The sequence below is a fragment of the Leucoraja erinacea genome, chromosome 4 (assembly GCF_028641065.1).
Source record: "Leucoraja erinacea ecotype New England chromosome 4, Leri_hhj_1, whole genome shotgun sequence".
Lineage (NCBI taxonomy): Eukaryota > Metazoa > Chordata > Chondrichthyes > Rajiformes > Rajidae > Leucoraja > Leucoraja erinaceus.
Genome location: NC_073380.1, coordinates 98,994,343 through 99,014,803, shown reverse-complemented (window position 1 = coordinate 99,014,803; position 20,461 = coordinate 98,994,343). Strand labels below are relative to the sequence as shown.

At 42.9% G+C, this 20,461-nt stretch overlaps 1 protein-coding gene across 2 annotated transcripts in view; it reads left to right on the top strand.

The window, feature by feature from the left end:
• Positions 1-20,461, top strand: part of grhl2b (grainyhead-like transcription factor 2b) — a 167,675-nt gene that overhangs the window by 42,656 nt on the left and 104,558 nt on the right. For both annotated transcript variants that reach the window (XM_055634853.1, XM_055634852.1), the window contains exon 4: positions 3,518-3,932. In XM_055634853.1, the coding sequence (XP_055490828.1) occupies positions 3,518-3,932 (415 nt within the window). The remainder of the gene's footprint in view (positions 1-3,517; positions 3,933-20,461) is intronic.

The window sequence follows — 20,461 nt, the reverse complement described above, 5'->3', positions numbered from 1 at the left end:
GTAATGTGTGCATTTCAGGAAGGATGTGATTTAAGCTAGAGAGGGTGCAAAAAAGATTATAAGGTTGTGGCATGGGCCGGAGAGATTGAGTTGTAAGAATTGATTGGGCTTTCTAGGAGTGCAGGAGGCTGATGGTGATCTCGGAGATGTATAAAATCATGAGGGTTGTAGATAGGGTAAATATTGTATTGTATATCTTTATTGTCATTTCCTGAGTATTCACATACCCAGAGGAAACAAAAAAACGTTGCTCAACCAGTGTTTCAGTGTGCAGTAAAAATAAATAGAAATAAAAATACATATATCGTGAACAAATTTAACACTCTACTAAACATTCAACAGGCGTTCCGATCGAGAGTCAGTCAGTCTTTTAGCCTGGAATCTTGATTGGCATCGATGAGTTGCGATGAAAGGCCAGTTTCCATTTTGTATAACTGATTATGTAGCATTGATGAAGGGTTTCCCCTTTGCAGTAGATATATATTTAGTATTAGAATTAAGTTAAGTGATGATGTTGCTGGGGGATATGAGCTGGGGTAACTACACACTGGTCAACATCATAACCTGCCCACTCTGTATTATTTCGGTAATGTTCAATGGACACAAATGCTCATGTCTTTCTGATTTATTGTGTAATTTACTCTTAAAGGTGCTTTGAAATTCTAAGTCTACATGGTGCCAAAAAGATGCAATTTAAGGGTGTCAATTTCTTGGTGTTAATTTCAGGGTAATTGTGACGTTTCACTTTTCCCAATTTCATACTTTGATTTCAGTGAAGTATAATGAGGCAGCTTCAGACTTTTGGCTAATATTCTCTCTTGATACAATTACATCATTTGTTCTTTATGCCGTAATTCAGTAACTTGCTACTGTACTTAAAATTAAATTATGAGTTGCAGCAACAACCTGGTGGTTAAAGGCACTACCCGATGTAATTTAATAACAAAAAGGCCAGGAGCATCACAAGTTTGATTCGAGGTCAGCTCTGACCTCATCCGGAACACTGACTGGGCAATACATTTTAAACCCTGTGTGCAGTTTTTTTAATTTATTAGCATTGATGAATCTTCTTTTGAAAGTCTGAACAGCTTAAAGGCATGAGTCACAAAGAATAGCTAGTTGGTAAGATATTGATACAAGGCCTGTGATCTATAAAGGTGGATCCAGTTAAGAGGCAATGCTAGCAATTGTGTTTTCTTTTTCACTATCATTGAAGGAGGTGATTTACTAGAATGTTGCCTGGGTTTCAACAACTAAGTTACAGAGATAGATTGAATAAGTTAGGTCTTTATTCTCTGGAGCGCAGAAGGTTAAGGGAGGACCTGATAGAGGTCTTTAAAATGATGAGAGGGATAGACAGAGTTGATGTGGACAAGCTTTTCCCTTTGAGAATAGGGAAGATTCAAACAAGAGGACATGACTTCAGAATTAAGGGACAGAAGTTTAGGGGTAATATGAGGGGGAACTTCTTTACTCAGAGAGTGGTAGCGGCGTGGAATGAGCTTCCAGTGGAAGTGGTGGAGGCAGGTTCATTGGTATCATTTAAAAATAAATTGGATAGGCATATGGATGAGAAGGGAATGGAGGGTTATGGTATGAGTGCAGGCAGGTGGGACTAAGGGGAAAAAAAGTTGTTCGGCACGAATTTGTAGGGCCGAGATGGCCTGTTTCCGTGCTGTAATTGTTATATGGTTATATGGTTATATCATTCCTAGGTTTGTTCCTTGATAGGGTTTGGTTCACTCTGGTTCTCCTTGAGCACCGATGTGAATGGCCATATTCACTAACTGCTGCTAGAGGAGGTAGTGAGGCAGGTACTTCAGAGGGTTTCAGTATAGGAGTAAAGAGGTTCTTCTGCAGTTGTATAGGGCTCTGGTGAGACCACATCTGGAGTATTGTGTACAGTTTTGGTCTCCTAATTTGAGGAAGGACATCCTTGTGATTGAGGCAGTGCAGCGTAGGTTCATGAGATTGATCCCTGGGATGGGGGGACTGTCATATGAGGAAAGATTGAAAAGACTAGGCTTGTATTCACTGAAGTTTAGAAGGATGAGGGGATATCTTATAGAAACGTATAAAATTATAAAAGGAATGGACAAGGTAGATGCAGGAAAAAATGTTCCCAATGTTGGGCGAGTCCAGAACCAGGGGCCACAGTCTTAGAGTAAAGGGGATTTAAGTCATTTAAGACTGAGGTGAGAAAAAACGTTTTCACCCAGAGAGTTGTGAATGTATGGAATTCCCTGCCACAGAGGGCAGTCGAGGCCAAATCACTGGATGGATTTAAGAGAGAGTTAAATAGAGCTCTAGGGGCTAGTGGAGTCAAGGGATATGGGGAGAAGGCAGGCACGGGTTATTGATAGGGGACGATCAGTCATGATCACAATGAATGGCGGTGCTGGCTCCAGGGGGCGAATGGCCTCCTCCTGCACCTATTTTCTATGTTACTAAAGCAATATTCAAAAGACATTTGGACAGGTACGTAGATAGGAAAGGTTTGGAGGAATATGAGGCGGGCAGCTGGGACTAGTGTAGATGAGGCATCTTGGTTGACATTGGGAAAGTTGGGGGGGCGAAGGGCCCGTTTCCATGCTGTATGACTGACTATTCAATAGTTAAATCTGAGAGGATATCACAGCCAAGCACAATTCTGACCTTGAGCAATCACTTGGAAATATTTGTAGCTGGGGAGCAACAGAGACAGATATCTTGGTTTTTTTAAATGCCATCTTTCACACTGTCTCAGGTTTGCCAAGAGCCACCATTTCAACAAAATCTGGCGGATAGACTGAAACTGCGACCTTCCTGGTGGATAGCTCAGTCACTGGCTGAATATGCATCAGCAAGAGGAGGGGAATAAGTTGAGTGGTGAAGTGTGTCCTTTTTCGCACTAAACTTTCGTGAAATTTTCAGCTGCCATATATTTTGTTCTATTGACTGTAATCAAATTTGTGTAGGTGATTCCAGGCAGTAGCCAGTATTTGAGAGCATACATCGAACTAGCAACTGGGGCTGAATTTCTGCTATAGCTAGGTCTCTGGAATATGATAGAAGTGAAACAAATCCTGAGAGTTCAGATGCTTTCTGTTGCTACCAGTTAACACTAGGGCGGTCACGGTGGCGCAGCGGTAGAGTTGCCGCCTAACAGCGAATGCAGCGCCAGGAGACCCAGCTTCGATCCCGACTACGGGCGCTGTCTGTACGGAGTTTGCACGTTCTCCCCGTGACCTGCGTGGGTTTTCCCCAAGATCTTCGGTTTCCTCCCACACTCCAAAGACGTACAGTTTTGTAGGTTCATTGGCTTGGTAAATTTAAAAATTGTTCCTGGTGGGTGTAGGATAGTGTTAATGTGCGGGGATTGCTGGTCGGCGCAGACCCGGTGTACCGAAGGGCCCGTTTCTGCGCTGTATAAACGAAACTACATTAATAAATTATAATTTGAAGGTGTCCACTTTCGATTAATTATGAAAGTATATTTTCTGATGGCATTCTTTGTCCCGCTTTCTTTCTTTGCCAGAAATTGCCTTCCGTCATCTGAAAATCAGAACAATCTAGATGTGCAAGACAATCGGGTGCAAGTCCTGAAGTCCCTCCCTGTGAACCTGTCTTTGCACCCAGAGCACTTGGACGTTTCAAAGAGGGAGACTTATGGTGCCAATACAGCTGAGAACATGCCTGTGTCAGTGGCAGGAGTAGCTGTGGTTAGCATCAAGACGGAGGGTTACCCCACGAGCTACTCGGGGACAATGACACCCACTGTGCACTACAGCAGAGCTGAGAGTGATGAACAGAGAGGGGTGATTTTTGAACAGAACCTCGGCAGCAATCAATATGAAGTGCTCACTGTCACACACGCCAACTACCTCAAGGATGACCAGCGCAGCACACCTGACAGCAGCTACAGTGAATCATTTAAGGAAGGAATGCCCGAAGTGAGTTACAGTTTAAAAATATTTAATATGTACATTTTATATAAATGAGAAGGTACCTATTTTGCTGCAAAATAAATGCTTTTTGTATGAGAGAATAAACATGCATTTGGTGTGTTAGAGGCTTCCGTCTTGCAAAGACCTGTGGGTAGATGTGCGTCCGTATGGTTTGCAGTTTTCATGATAGAGTTTTGGGCAAAGGCTTGGAGGTATAAAGCCCGAACAAGTTAGGGCTTTATTCTTTGGAGCGCAAAAGGTTAAGGGGGGACTTGATCAAGAGGTCTTTAAAATGATGAGAGGGATAGACAGAGTTGACGTGGATAAGCTTTTCCCACTGAGAGTAGGGAAGATTCAAACAAGGGGACATGACTTGAGAATTAAGGGACTGAAGTTTAGGGGTAACATGAGGGGGAACTTCTTTACTCGGAGAGTGGTGGCTGTGTGGAATGAGCTTCCAGTGAAGGTGGTGGAGGCAGGTTCGTTTTTATCATTTAAAAATAAATTGGATAGTTATATGGATGGGAAAGGTATGGAGGGTTATGGTCTAAATGCAGGTATATGGGACTAGGGGAGAATACGTGTTCGGCACGGACTAGAAGGGTCGAGATGGCCTGTTTCCGTGCTGTAATTGTTATATGGTTCTATGGTATATGGCTGATGAAAAGGGAGTTTTTAGTCCTCTCTTAAGGCTGGGAAAGGTTTGTATATTGGTCACATTAAGCTATCTTCTTGCTAAATGTCTGTACCAATGGTGCAAAAAAAAATCTAGATGCTTAATTCTCCAATTCTCATAATGCAATCACTTGGTCAATTAGACTATTAGTGGCTTAAAGAGGTTGCATTTCAAGACCCGTGTCAAAATGAATGTTAAATTGGCAATAACAATTGTGGAAGTGTACCATAAATTTTAGAAATGATTTGACAATTTCCCTTCTCATTCCCAACTTCCTTATCAGTTATTACAAACTCATCTGAGGTTGGAAAGTAAATGTTGAACAATAAAGAAAGCTGATCACACCCAATGTGGATATGTAAACATTTAGTTGTGTATACAGGGTGATCTTGATTATTTTTAAATGCTGCAGCTTTCCCTCAACTCATCCTGCCCTTGAACAGCAGCCAAAGTCAACTGTTGTGGAGGACATGTCCAGGGAAGGTAGCTGCAAAAGAATAGCCCATGTGGGGACAAGTGCTTGCTGAAGGGTGCTCTGTTTGTAGTAGATTGTGTGAAGCATTTGCAAATATGTGATTACTGTGATGCAAGATAATTCTCAATTTAGATTTGTGAGAACATCTAACATAAGGAATTCAGACCATCACCAGTATTTGCTTCTAAACAGGAGGCTGGTAGCAGTTGAATAACACATCACCATTAATATTGTCCAATAAAAGGGTGCAATGTAGTTGAAGATTGAATTGTCACAGAGGTTTTCTGTATATTTGGGTTTTTTTTACCAGAAGCTTTGACCCAGTGCAATTTTCATTGGTTCTAGCACCTTTTTTGGCACAAAACACTCCCTCAAATAATGTCATCTGTCATGCTGATTTCCAGTCTTGCTGATCTGATAAACAAGAGTTCCTATTTACAATGAGAACTAGACTTTACTGCTTCCCCCCTGAAACTGTCCTATGTCACGGACCAACGCACAGACTGAATACCTCATGCTCATCAAGCATCATGAGTTCCTGTGGCCCTGAGTTGAGCCTTGCACCTTGGCCTGAATGCTTTGTCTGTGGACCTCACCATTCGGGCTGCTGTTGCTAATCTCTGTCACATCTGTGTTACCCCCTCGTATTCAAGGACAGGAGACGCCATCTAGCCGCCCTTGGGCCACAGGAATAGGCAGATTAGGTGTGAAGTTTTACCTGCATTGCAGGCTTGCATAATGTGAATCCATTTATAGACTGTGGTCATGTCCTTGCAGAGACTTCCCAGGTACGAGTTCTTGCCCTGGGTTTCCATTGAGCCTTTGTACAAAATAAAATCCAGAGCCACTGTTCCTCACCAGTTAGTCCAGCTCCCAGTTCCCTGTGGAGAGCCATCTCCCTCACTCTCTCCTCACATCTTTGCAGCATCCATTCAGTCTGTAGTCACACTCCCCAGTGAAGTTCATAGAAACATATAAAATAGGTGCAGGAGTAGGCCATTCGGCCCTTCGAGCCTGCACCGCCATTCAATATGATCATGGCTGATCATCCAACTCAGTATCCCGTACCTGCCTTCTCTCCATATCCTCTGATCCCCTTAGCCACAAGGGCCACATCTAACTCCCTCTTAAATATAGCCAATGAACTGGCCTCGACTACCCTCTGTGGCAGAGAGTTCCAGAGATTCACCACTCTCTGTGTGAAAAAAGTTCTTCTCATCTCAGTTTTAAAGGATTTCCCCCTTATCCTTAAGCTGTGACCCCTTGTCCTGGACTTCCCCAACATCGGGAGAAATCTTCCTGCATCTAGCCTGTCCAACCCCTTAAGAATTTTGTAAGTTTCTATAAGATCCCCTCTCAGTCTCCTAAATTCTAGAGAGTATAAACCAAGTCTATCCAGTCTTTCTTCATAAGACAGTCCTGACATCCCAGGAATCAGTCTGGTGAACCTTCTCTGCACTCCCTCTATGGCAAGAATGTCCTTCCTCAGATTTGGAGACCAAACTGTACGCAATACTCCAGGTGTACGCAATTGCTCCAAGTTCATCTCCGTTAATCCAGCACACTTTCCAGATCATTAGATGTGATTACTCGTGCTCATTGAGCATCATTTAGATGTTATTCCAATTCTAGATCATTGGATGTTATTCCAATTAATACTATCGCACACCCGTAAATCACTTTTTGCAGATGTGGCAAGCTGCACTATAGTGGAGTAATAAACCTTCGTGCACTAGAGTATTGATTGGAATAATATTAAATGGTCCAGAAAATCTGCTCCCTCAGCACCTGTAAAGCCCTAATATGCTGGAATAATATAGCCCAGCCACACTGGGGAGTGTGACTCCATTGAATCGATACTGCATTAATATGAGAGTGGAAGGAAGGAGGGAAGGAAGGAGATTACTCGGTGAGTTAGAACGCCACTTGGGAACCCGGTGAGCCAATGCCAAACTTATTTCTGAAATTTTCAATCTAGCTGATCTAATAAACAATAGTTCCTATTTACAATGAAAACTAGACTTTCCTGACCCTCCCAACCCCCACCCTTCCCCCTGAAATATCCACATGTCTGGGCAATTGGATATAGGATTTCCAGCGTCTTGCTACCTGGGATATGGCTTGCTTTGTGTTGTGTTCATTTAGGAATTTGGAGATCACATCTGTTGAACTAAATGTTGATACCTGTGAGAGCCTGCAACTGTAACAGGCAACTGAGTGGTCCTTTCATCAGCTGGAGTGTGGTCCTGACCTCCCACCTACCTCATTGGAGATCTTTGAACTATCTTTAATCAGGATGCACTAAATGTCGTACCCTATATCCTTTATCTGTACACGGTGGATGGCATTGACTGCGTAGCAAGCAAGCAAAAGGTTTTCCCTCCACCTCGGTATATGTGACAATGATCAACTAAACATATAAGTGATGTCACATTAGAGCCAGCAATGTCAATTCACCATGACATTACACAGAGGACACACCCACTGTTCAGTGACTGTCAGAAATATGTAGCAAAATATTTATGGACTTTCATAATCAACATAAAGGTGACCCTAACCGGCCTGTCCCACTTAGCCGATTTTTCAGGCGATTGTCAAATCGTAGCAGGTCGCTGAAAAACCTGCAAATTGAATCTAAATTGAAATCTTTCTCGCATGCTTCAGCTAAGCAGAGCTGCATGCCAGGAGCAGTGCTGATCATGAAGGATACACTCTAAATGTAATCGGAGTGCATTGACAAGCCAAAGTAGATGTTGCAGATTGGGAAGAATGTGGTGTTGGTATTTTGTGGGGGGGTTTTTAATTGCACTGAAGACATCAAAACCCAATATATATTGAAGATGTCACTTTTGGTATTTTGGATCTTATTTGATGTCAGATTCAGATTCAATTTTAATTGTCATTGTCAGTGTACAGTACAGAGACAACGAAATGCATTTAGCATCTCCCTTGAAGAGCGACATAGCAAACGATTTGAATAAAAAAATAAATAATAAGTGTCCGGGGGGGGGGGGGTGATTGGCAGTCACCGAGGTACGTTGTTTAGTAGAGTGACAGCCGCCGGAAAGAAGCTGTTCCTCGACCTGCTGGTTCGGCAACGGAGAGACCTGTAGCGCCTCCCGGATGGTAGGAGGGTAAACAGTCCATGGTTGGGGTGAGAGCAGTCCTTGGCGATGCTGAGCGCCCTCCGCAGACAGCGCTTGCTTTGGACAGACTCAATGGAGGGGAGCGTGGAACCGGTGATGCGTTGGGCAATTTTCACCACCCTCTGCAGTGCCTTCCGGTCGGAGACTGAGCAGTTGCCATACCATACTGTGATGCAGTTGGTAAGGATGCTCTCGATGGTGCAGCGGTAGAAGTTCACCAGGATCTGAGGAGACAGATGGACCTTCTTCAGTCTCCTCAGGAAGAAGAGACGCTGATGAGCCTTCTTGAATGTGCAAAAGCTTTTTCAGATTCAGATTCAGATTCAATTTTAATTGTCATTGTCAGTGTACAGTACAGAGACAACGAAATGCATAAGTATTTTTAAGTCAATACTTGGCAGCTGTGGTACAATGGTATATCATCAGGATCTGGTGTGCTGCCGAATTGTTTTATGTATTATTGATAGGAACTGTCTTCATATTTGCTCAAGGATTTTGGAGACATAGAAACATAGAAATTAGGTGCAGGAGTAGGCCATTCGGTCCTTCGAGCCTGCACCGCCATTCAGTATGATTATGGCTGATCATCCAACTCGGTATCCCGTACCTGCCTTCTCTCCATACCCACTGATCCCTTTAGCCACAAGGGCCACATCTAACTCCCTCTTAAATACAGCCAATGAACTGGCCTCAACTGCCTTCTGTGGCAGAGAATTCCAGAGATTCATCACTCTCTGTGTGAAATTTTTTTTTCTCATCTCGGTCCTAAAAGATTCCCCCCTTATCCTTAAACTGTGGCCCCTTGTTCTGGACTTCCCCAACCTTGGGAACAATCTTCCTGCATCTAGCCTGTCCAACCCCTTAAGAATTTTGTAAGTTTCTATAAGATCCCCCCTCAGTCTTCTAAATTCTAGTGAGTACAAGCCGAGTCTATCCAGTCTTTCTTCATATGAAAGTCCTGACATCCCAGGAATCAGTCTGGTGAACCTTCTCTGCACTCCCTCTATGGCAAAAATGGCTTTTCTCAGATTAGGAGACCAAAACTACGCAATACTACAGGTGTGGTCTCACCAAGACCATGTACAACTGCAGTAGAACCTCCCTGCTCCTATACTCAAATCCTTTTTGCTATGAATGCTAACATACCATTCGCTTTCTTCACTGCCTGCTGCACCTGCATGCCTACTTTCAATGACTGGTGTACCATGACACCCAGGTCTCGTTGCATCTCCCCTTTTCCTAATCCGCCACCATTCAGATAATAGTCTACTTTCCTGTTTTTGCCACCAAAGTGGATAACCTCACATTTATCCACATTAAACTGCATCTGCCATGCATTTGCCCACTCACCCAGCCTATCCAAGTCACCTTGCAGCCTCCTAGCATCCTCCTCACAGCTAACGCTGCCCCCCAGCTTCGTGTCATCCGCAAATTTGGAGATGTTGCATTCAATTCCATCGTCCAAATCATTGATATATATTGTAAATAGCTGGGGTCCCAGCACTGAGCCTTGCGGTACCCCACTAGTCACTGCCTGCCATTGTGAAAAGGACCCGTTTATTCCTACTCTTTGCTTCCTGTCTGCCAGCCAGTTCTCTATCCACATCAATACTGAACCCCCAATACCGTGTGCTTTAAGTTTGTATACTAATCTCTTATGTGGGACCTTGTCGAAAGCCTTCTGAAAGTCCAGATATAACACATCCACTGGTTCTCCCTTATCCTCTCTACTAGTTACATCCTCGAAAAATTCTATAAGATTCGTCAGACATGATTTACCTTTCATAAATCCAGTTTCCCCACTATCGATGTTAGACTAACTGGTCTGTAATTCCCCTTTTTCTCTCTCCCTATTTAAAAAAAAGTGGGGTTACATTAGCTACCCTCCAATCCTCAGGAACTACTCCAGAATCTAAAGAGTTTTGAAAAATTATCACTAATGCATCCACTATTTCTGCGGCCACTTCCAGGACAAGGGGTCACAGCTTAAGGATAAAGGGGAAATCCTTTAAAATCGAGATGAGAAGAACTTTTTTCACGCAGAGAGTGGTGAATCTCTGGAACTCTCTGCCACAGAGGGTAGTTGAGGCCAGTTCATTGGCTATATTTAAGAGGGAGTTAGATGTGGCCCTTGTGGCTAAGGGGATCAGGGGGTATGGAGAGAAGGCAGGTACGGGATACTGAGTTGGATGATCAGCCATGATCATATTGAATGGCGGTGCAGGCTCGAAGGGCCGAATGGCCTACTCCTGCACCTAATTTCTATGTTTCTATGTTTAAGTACTCTGGGATGCAGCCTATCTGGCCCTGGGGATTTATCAGCCTTTAATCCATTCAATTTACCTAACACCACTTCCCAGCTAACCTGGATTTCACTCAGTTCCTCCATTTCATTTGACCCCCGGTCCCCTGCTATTTCCGGCAGATTATTTATGTCTTCCTTAGTGAAGACAGAACCAAAGTAGTTATTCAATTGGTCTGCCATGTCTTTGTTCCCCATGATCAACTCACCTGTTTCTGACTGCAAGGGACCTACATTTGTTTTAACTAATCTTTTTCTCTTCACAAATCTATAAAAACTTTTGCAGTCAGTTTTTATGTTCCCTGCCAGTTTTCTTTCAAAATCTATTTTCCCTTTCCTAATTAAGCCCTTTGTCCTCCTCTGCTGGACTCTAAATTTCTCCCAGTCCTCTGGTAGACTGCTTTTTTCTGGCTAATTTGTATGCTTCATCTTTTGTTTTGATACTATCCCTGATTTCCCTTGTTATCCATGGATGCACTACCTTCCCTGATTTATTCTTTTGCCAAACTGGGATGAACAATTGTTGTAATTCATCCATGCAGTCTTTAAATGCCTTCCATTCCATATCCACCATCAACCCTTTAAGAATCAATTGCCAGTCAATCTTGGCCAATTCACATCTCACACTCTCAAAGTTACCTTTCTTTAAGTTCAGAACCATTGTTTCTGAATTAACAATGTCACTCTCCATCCTAATGAAGAACTCAACCATATTATGGTCACTCTTGCCCAAGGGGCCACGCACAACAAGACTGCTAGCTAACCCTTCCTCAATACTCAATACCCAGTCTAGAATAGCCTGCTCTCTCGTTGGTTCCTCTACATGTTGGTTTAGAAAACTATCCCGCATACATTCCAAGAAATCCTCTTCCTCAGCACCCTTGCCAATTTGATTCACTCAATCTATATGTAGATTGAAGTCACCCATTATAACTGTTTTACCTTTGTTGCACGCATTTTTAATTTCCTGTTTAATGCCATCCCCAACTGCACTACTACTGTTATGTGGCCTGTACCTACCAGCGTTTTCTGACTCCCACTAGCGTTTTCTGATGTTTTCAGGTAAATAGTTAAATTTTTCAAAACTGTATTCAGTAACAGTGGTATATAATGGTACAGAATAGTAGCATGATAAAGGCTCAAGGACTGCAAACACTGGAATCTGAAGCAAACAAAGGAGAGCTGTTGGAGGAACAGTGGTTCAGGCAGCATCTGTAGAGGGAAACGAAGAGTTGACAGTTTGGGTTGAAACTCCTCATCTTCATTAAAATATTAGTTTAGCTGTGATTGGTTTGGAGTTGGCCTCTCTATGAAGTTGTTATTTAATCTAAATTAAAATCTTTCTCACACGCTTCCGCTAAGCAGAGCTGCATGCCAGGAGCAGGTTTTCCTAGAGCCTCCAGAATCATCTGCCACTTTTCCATATCTAGGATATCTCCATTGCCAATAATATCAAATCTTTAACTATATGAAATAGCTTTTGTGAAATGAAGTTGATCAAGTGTGGGGGTTTTTTTTTTGTAGTCATACAGCAAAATTTTGGACTCTTACAATTAAACACACAATCCACGGGCTATTTTGCTTTAATATGTATAGTATACAGCCTATACTATCCCCTATAACCACTATCCACCTTCATAAATTCATTAAAGATAGACGCAAAAAGCTGGCGTAAAAGCCCTGTCCCACTGTACGAGTTCATTCAAGAGTTCTCCCGAGTTTGCCCTGATTCGAACTCGGAGATTTACGGTAATGGCCGCTCGTAGGTACTCGGGGCTCTCGTGGACATTTTTCAACATGTTGAAAAATCTTCACGATTATTCCTGAGCTTATTGCGTTTCCCGAGTACCTGCCGTTAGCGTTACGAGCCGCTAAGAGCTCCGACGTACCCGCTACGTATATTCTACGTGCTTCCAAGAGTTTGATTTTGTTTTTAAACTCGGGAGAGCTCTTGAATGAACTCCTACAGTGGGACAGGGCTTAAACTCAGCGGAACAGGCAGCATCTCTGGAGAGAAGGAATGGGTGACGTTTCGGGTCCAGACCCTTCCTCAGGCTCCTTCACAAGAATGCAGAAGAGCGCAATACTGGAGGATCGATCCAGGTGTTCTAGTGCAGGAATCGTAACAAGTTAGCAGGCACTTACAGTGAATCGTTCCAAAGGCAAATAACACATTGTTTGTTACAAGCGGGTTAGAGTTTTGAATTAGAAAAGTGGTGACACAATTGTACTGGGTGATGGTGTGGTCACATCTGGTGTACTGTGTACTGATCTTGTGCCCTTGTAAGGACATACTGGCATTGGAGGCAGGCCAGAAGAAATCCACCAGGCCAACTCTTGCTACAGAGGATTGGCCTTTCAGAAATGGCTAACAACTTTAAAATGATCTGCAGTTTAGAAGAATGAGGGGTGATGTCAATGAAAGGTGCGATCATAAGGGTGCATGTAGAGTAAATGTTCTCTCCAATAGTGGAAGACTCTTGAATAAATTGGCAATTACAAGAACGGGAGCTGTCCTTTAACAAAGATATTTTCTTTTGAGACTTCCTTCTCCTTAGTGAGAGGGTGCTGAAACTCTAGAACGTGCAGCCTGGGCATTTGTGCTGGGCTAAATATCTGCAGGTACTTAAAGAGGAGGTATATACATTTTTTTTTAAATGCATGGGGGAATTGAGGGTAATGATGAACTAATGCAAGGGAGAAGTTGAAGCCTGAGATAGATCAGCCATAGTCGTATTGAATGTTTTCTGGCTTGAGGAGGCAGGTGGCTTGCTCCTGCTCCTGAGCAAAATAAAAGCAACTGCTGGAGCAACTCTGTGGGTCAGGTAACATCTGTGGAAGGAAATGGACAGATAGCATTGTTGGTTGGGACTCTTCTTCAGACATCATCAGATTGAAGAGAGGTCTCGATCCGAAACAACATCTCTGCATTTTCCACCACACATGACCCGTTAAGGTCCCCCATTGGTTTGTATTTTGTGGAAGATTTCAGCATCTGCAGTCTCTTGTGTCTCCTTTCCCTGTCCCTGTCGTGTTCTTGTGGGTTGGTGCCTGATGAATCATGCAATATCTATTATTAATGGCAATAATCCTGATATGTGCTTTTGTACTTTGAGTAAATAAATATTAGAGAAATCAATAGAGCAATTTGTATCTATCTACAAATTAAAACTTTTGTGAACATGTAAGGAATTGCTCTAGAATCTTATTGGAAATGTGTGCCATTTAAACATTCTTGTGGTGGTGGGAATTGTGTGGGAGAAAAGTTTCAGTAACACAGGATTGGAAAAGGTTGGGAAGCACTTATCGAAGCCTCTGGTTGAATTTGAGTTGGATCCCATGATAATATTAAGATATATATTTTAGAGGACTAGTTGAAATGACAAGTGTCATGAGGGGAAGAAAACTTTAATTCCAATGTGGCAAGAGCTGTTTTAAGGTAATGAAATAAGTTGTGTGATATTATCTTCATTAAAGAGAGCTGGTTTTGCAATTGTCATCCAGCCCTAGTGCTGAGAGAATTGCTGGAATGTTTCTAAAGGTCCGTTAGTATAATGGCTTTGAGGTTTTTTTTAAAGGAAAGGCTTTCATTTGTGTAGAAAAAATATATTTACATACTTGTTTATTTCTATTCAGCATAGCCTTAGCTCTTTATAGTAAATTAATGTAATATCAAGTCAAGTTTATTCGTCACATAGACATTACAAGATGTGCAGTGAAATGAAAAGTGGCAATGCTCGCGGACTTTGTGCAAAAAAACAAACAAACAAACAACAAACTACAAACAGAATGGAACAGAATCACATATTCTTTTACATATTAAATATTGTGGGCGGAAGGAAAAAGGGAAAAAAACAGCAATTTTGAAAAAAATAGTAGAGTTGTTCAGTAAAGTTAGTCCCTGGTGAGATAGGCGTTTACAGTCCTAATGGCCTCTGGGAAGAAACTCCTTCTCAACCTCTCCGTTCTCACAGCATGACAACGGAGGCGTTTGCCTGACCGTAGCAGCTGGAACAGTCCGTTACTGGGGTGGAAGGGGTCTCCCATGATTTTATTGGCTCTGGAGTTGCACCTCCTGATGTATAGTTCCTGCAGGGGGGCGAGTGAAGTTCCCATAATGCGTTCGGCTGAACGCACTACTCTCTGCAGAGCCTTCTTGTCCTGGGCAGAGCAGTTCCCAAACCAGACTGTAATATTTCCGGACAAGAAGCTTTCCACCGTCGCTGCGTAGAAGCACTGGAGGATCCTCAGAGACACTCTGAATTTCCTCAATTGCCTGAGGTGGTAAAGGTGCTGCCTTGCCTTACTCACGAGTGCTGCAGCGTGTGATGTCCATGTCATATCCTCAGAGATGTGAACTCCCAGGTATTTAAAACAGCTCACCCTATCCACAGTGTCCCCATTTATCCTCAATGGAGTGTACGTCCTCGGATGATGTGCCCTGTTGTTACATATAAACATAGAAATTAGGTGCAGGATTAGACCATTCGGCCCTTCGAGCCTGCACCGCCATTCAATATGATCATGGCTGATCATCCAACTCAGTATCCCGTACCTGCCTTCTCTCCATACCCCCTGATCCCCTTAGCCACAAGGGCCACATCTAGCCCTCTTAAATATACATATAGTATAGTTGTTGTTGCAATATAATAAATATGGTCATTAATTTATGCACAGCAAGGTTGCAGTATACGATAGCATACTGTAAATTACAGGTCAGGCAGTATCTGTGAAAAGATAAACCAAATTAATTTGTTCAATTTGTTAATTAAAGATCAATAATATACCATCAGATCCACATTCACCTCAAATTACCCACATCCGCACTAATTTGCTTTTGGTACAGCAATGTGCTGATGACAATATAATTTATTTTAGAAATATTATTTGAGAGATAATTATTCGTCAGGACCGAAAGAAAGTTCTCTGCTGTGAACTGGAATAGTTGCATAACATCTGTTACGTTCACTCTAAAAGATGGAACGTAAGAGTATTCAGCACACCATTAGTATATCTGCAGTACTGCACTGAAGTTGATAACCTAGTTTTTGGTCTCCTGCTCTTTAGGAGTCTGATTTGAACCCACAACCATCGGCCGCAGTTGAGAATGCTGGTCAGCTCGCAGTCACACTCCCCTGGCCATATCTAATTTAGACCTGTTAAGATTTCTGCCTGCAAGTCCTTGTAGGATCAGTTCTTCACTACTCCTGTTGACACTGCATGAAATCAATTCCAATGTGCGGGCATTTCTTGTTTGCAAACCATGAGTCTTTTTAGCGTTTTGAGACATCAAGTTCAAGTTCAAGTGAGTTTATTGTCATGTGTCCCTGTATAGGACAATTAAATTCTTGCTTTGCTTCAGCACACAGAACATAGTAGGCATTTACTACAAACAGATAAATGTGTCCATATACCATGATATAAATATATACACACATGAATAAATAAACTGATAAAGTGCAAATAACAGAAAATGGTTATTAATAATCTGAGTTTTGTCCAAGCCAGGTTTAATAGCCTGATGGCTGTGGGGAAGTAGCTATTCCTGAACCTGGTCATTACAGTCTTCAGGCTCCTCCTGTACCTTCTACCTGAAGGTAGCAGGGAGATGAGTCTGTGGCCAGGATGGTGTGGGTCTTTGATGATACTGCCAGCCTTTTTGAGGCAGCGACTGCGATAGATCCCCTCGATGGAAGGAAGGTCTGAGCCGATGATGGACTGGGCAGTGTTTACTACTTCTTGTAGTCTTTTCCTCTCCAGGGCGCTCAAATTGCCGAACCAAGCCACGATGCAAGACCTATTACCATTTATACAAATGGTCCGAGAACACTGATGCAATCATAAAGAACGCACATCAGCGCCTCTACTTCCTGAGAAGATTACGGAGTCGGTATGTCAAGGACGACTCTCTCTAACCTCTACAGGTGCACAGTAGAGAGCATGCTGACCGGTTGCATTGTGGCTTGGTTCGGCAACTTGAGCGCCCAGGAACGGAAAAGACTACAAAAAGTAGTAAACACTGCCCAGTCCATCATCGGCTCTGACCTCCCTACCATCGAGGGGATCTACCACAGTCGCTGCCTCAAAGAGGCTGGCAGCATCATCAAGGACCCACACCATCCTGGCCACACACACTCATCTCCCTGCTACCTTCAGGTAGAAGGTACAGGAGCCTGACAACTGCAACATCCAGGTTTAGAAACGGCCTTTCCCCCACAGCCATCAGGCTATTGAACTCAACTCAAACAAAACTCTGAACATTAATAGCCCATTATCTGTTTATTTGCACTTCATCTGTTTTATTTATTCATGTGGGGATATATTTATACAATGGTATATGGACACACTGATCTGTTCTGTATTCATGCCTTCTATATTCTGTTGTGCTGAAGCAAAGCAAGAATTTAATTGTCCTATCTGGGACACATGACAATAACTCTCTTGAATCTTGGAGAAAGAGCTTCTGGTCTTCCCACTCACTACTTGTTTCAGGCCAATTGAAATGAAATGAAATGAACATGAAATGATGAAAATGAAATGATTCAATTGATTGTCATTGTCAGTGTACAGTACAGAGACAACGAAATGCATTTTTAGCATCTCCCTTGAAAGGGAGACACAGGGCGTCGCGGTGTGCCCGCGCCTGCCGCCGTAACATTCCATTACAGGCAAAGGTGGGTGAAGTGTCTTGCCCAAGGACACAACGACAGTATGCACTCCAAGCGGGATTTGAACCGGCTACCTTCCGGTCACCAGCCGAACTCTTAGCCCATTGTGCTATCTGTCGTCCTACTAATTAGCTTTGCATGCATCTTGTACGGACGGGACTTTCACCAGACATCTAGCCAGCCACTGCCCATGCTGTGTTGACAGTTTTTAGCCAGTTTGAACCAGAATTCCCATCCACCAGTCTCTCAATGATGATTGTAACATATACTCAGCTGCAACTTGCTCCTGGGATGGTCTAAAAAAATCAGTGTCAAGAACCATAATTGATTGAATTTATTTTAGAATAATGGCCCACTATGGTATTTATTTGCAACAATTTAGGACATCTGGACATAAATATGCACATTTCCAATTATATAGGTTACATGTTTAAGAAGGAACTGCAGATGCTGGAAAATCGAAGGTAGACGAAAGTGCTGGAGAAACTCAGCGGGTGCAGCAGCATCTATGGAGCCAAGGAAATGGGCAACGTTTCGGGCCGAAACCCTTCTTCAGACTGGATGCAATAGCAGCCTGTAACAATGCCTTTCTGACCTACTGTAAAACAATCCAACATAGCTATGGAATTCAATGTTATTTAATGAACCGTGTACTGCTGCCTTTGCTGTTGTGTTACTTAGAAGAGTGGTAATGCCAGATAGTCAAATGGCACTCTCCTAGACTTAAATTGAAGACATTAAGAAATAATCCTGTTCGCAGTTGAAATGGAGAATAACACTCAACTTTATTAAGATAGTGTATACCTTTTAAATTATTTTCATATTGTCATTCTTAAAACCAATACTTCCTTGAAGTTACAGCACAAACCAATGCGTTAAGATTTATTTGCATACTCATTTGCAAATATGAATATGTCCCTTCTGGTGCTGTTCTGAAACTCATCTTGATAGATTGTCACATGTGAGCCTGTAATGAGTGGCCTATTGGAGGCCAGTGTGTGGTTGTGTGGCTGGTTTGCTGTCTAGTCAGCTTTCAGCACATGTGGAAGGTGGAGAAAGGAGAGTATTGTTGGGGAATGCTCGGTTGGTGATGGGTAGGTCATCAGGATTGTTGACGGAATAGGATTTGACCTGCGGGTTTGGGTAGTTTTTCCACTTGCCTGCAGGCATCCCAGGTCCCACTGAGTTACTTCAGCTTTTTGTGTCTATTGTCAGGGCCAGAACCCTGTCGTAAGATGGAGAGGGTCTGTAGTATATTCTACCTAGGAAGGGAGATGGGCTGCATGCCAAGAATTTGGATTGCACTGGGTTGGCTTTCTCAGCACCGGCTGGATGAATGTTGATTTAACCAAGAGGCAAATTGAGGCTATGGCCATTTCCAAGTCTGGTCATGGCAAACATGGAAAATGGACTGAACTGTGGAGTACCACTGCTACCTGTTAGACAAGTTGCCATATTCCTGGATTTAAGAAATTATGAACCATACACCACTTTCCCATGCTGGGATTTTTTCGGACTTTTGGTATTGTGTTTAGAGGACCATACTGGAATATACTGCAATAGATTCAATTATTTTGCAATTAGTGATTGCAAAATGGGTGGGACTAAGGGGAACAAAATTTGTTCGGCATGGACTTGTAGGGCCGAGATGGCCTGTTTCCGTGCTGTAATTGTTATATGGTTATATGGTTATAAAATAACCCCCTCAGATTTGCTAGATTGACTGGACTATTTCTGGAGAGAAGGAATGGGTGACGTTTTGGGTCGAGACCCTTCCTCCTGTCCCCTTGAGTTACCCCAGCTTTTTGTGCCTATCTTAAGTTTAAACCAGCATTGCAGTTCCTTCTTACACAATTGTGGTCCTGACAACTGTTTACAACCCAAACACTTCCCAAGTTGGAAGTGCAGCAACAAATTAAGGTGTGTGTGTGTCCCCCCCCCCCCCCCCCCCCCCCCCCCCCCCCCCCATGACAGAAGATTCCTGCAACCTCCAGCTGCCAATAAATCCATCCTGCCTGTCGCTCAAATACTTCTCCGCATATGCAGACTCTTTAAGTTGACCTTTCATAAGATGGGGAGGAACTGTGAATTGAAGATTAGCTGGGTAGATATGATTAGAGCAATCTAATATTTTCATAACTGATAATGAGAGGGAAAAAAACAAAATAAAAGTCCAATTTCACCTAGAAGTTTTTTCACTCAGCAAAGTTAAAGGGTACCATGCACATGAACATTGTCTTAGCATGGATTAGAGCAATCTATTTTGGCTGGTTTAAGCCCAGTTGGAAATTAGACTCTTGATTTTCTTGTGGGATCTTTCTCCTTGGCACAAATCTTCCAGATGATGTACGTTGTGGTGTAATGGCCAAAATTAATCTCCCACCTGATTTTCGACTTCAATGCTATACAATAATAATGTTGCAGAACAACCAGGTGTTGCTAATGCCGTTTCCCCTGAAGCAGTACTATTTAAAGAGCCGACACTCAAATTGCATTCTCGCTCAGAGTTGTCACCTCCTGTGGACTCAGCCATTAGCAGATCTTGTAGTTTACAGTTCATTGCTTAATTCAGGACTTTATATGGAGCGGTGACTACTTTATTCTTAAGTCTTGATAAAGCAGTTGCGGGCATTTATCTGTGTGGCAGGGTTACCCAAAGTGTAGATATTTGTAGAACGTGCTTGTATCGTATTGCTTCTTACAAACACATCCCTGGTGACTTCAGGTTCTAGCTGAATTCCTGTAGTCTGTGCCCACCCTGCTTAACCATATAACAATTACATCACGGAAACAGGCCATCTCGGCCCTACAAGCCCGTGCCAAACAACTTTTTTCCCTTAGTCCCACCTGCCTGCACTCATACCACAACCCTCCATTCTCTTCTCATCCATATGCCGATCCAATTTATTTTTAAATGATACCAACGAACCTGCCGCCACCACTTCTACTGGAAGCTCATTCCACACCGCTACCACTCTCTGAGTAAAGAAGTTCCCCCTCATGTTGCCCCTAAATTTCAGTCCCTTAATTCTGAGTTGAAAGAATATGCCTCTGCTTGTCGAAAGAATATGCCTCTGCCCAACCAGATTTCTCTGCGAGCATTCCCCCACTTCCCCTATCATTGCACCGTCCATTTACTAAGTGCCAATAGTTGTCATTGATGAATAGAACAGGCTGTGCTGTATCTACGGAATGGCTTTCAACACTCTGATTCTTTCCGCTGCTTTTGTACCATTTACTTTAGTCTAGAGATATAGCTGGGAAACAG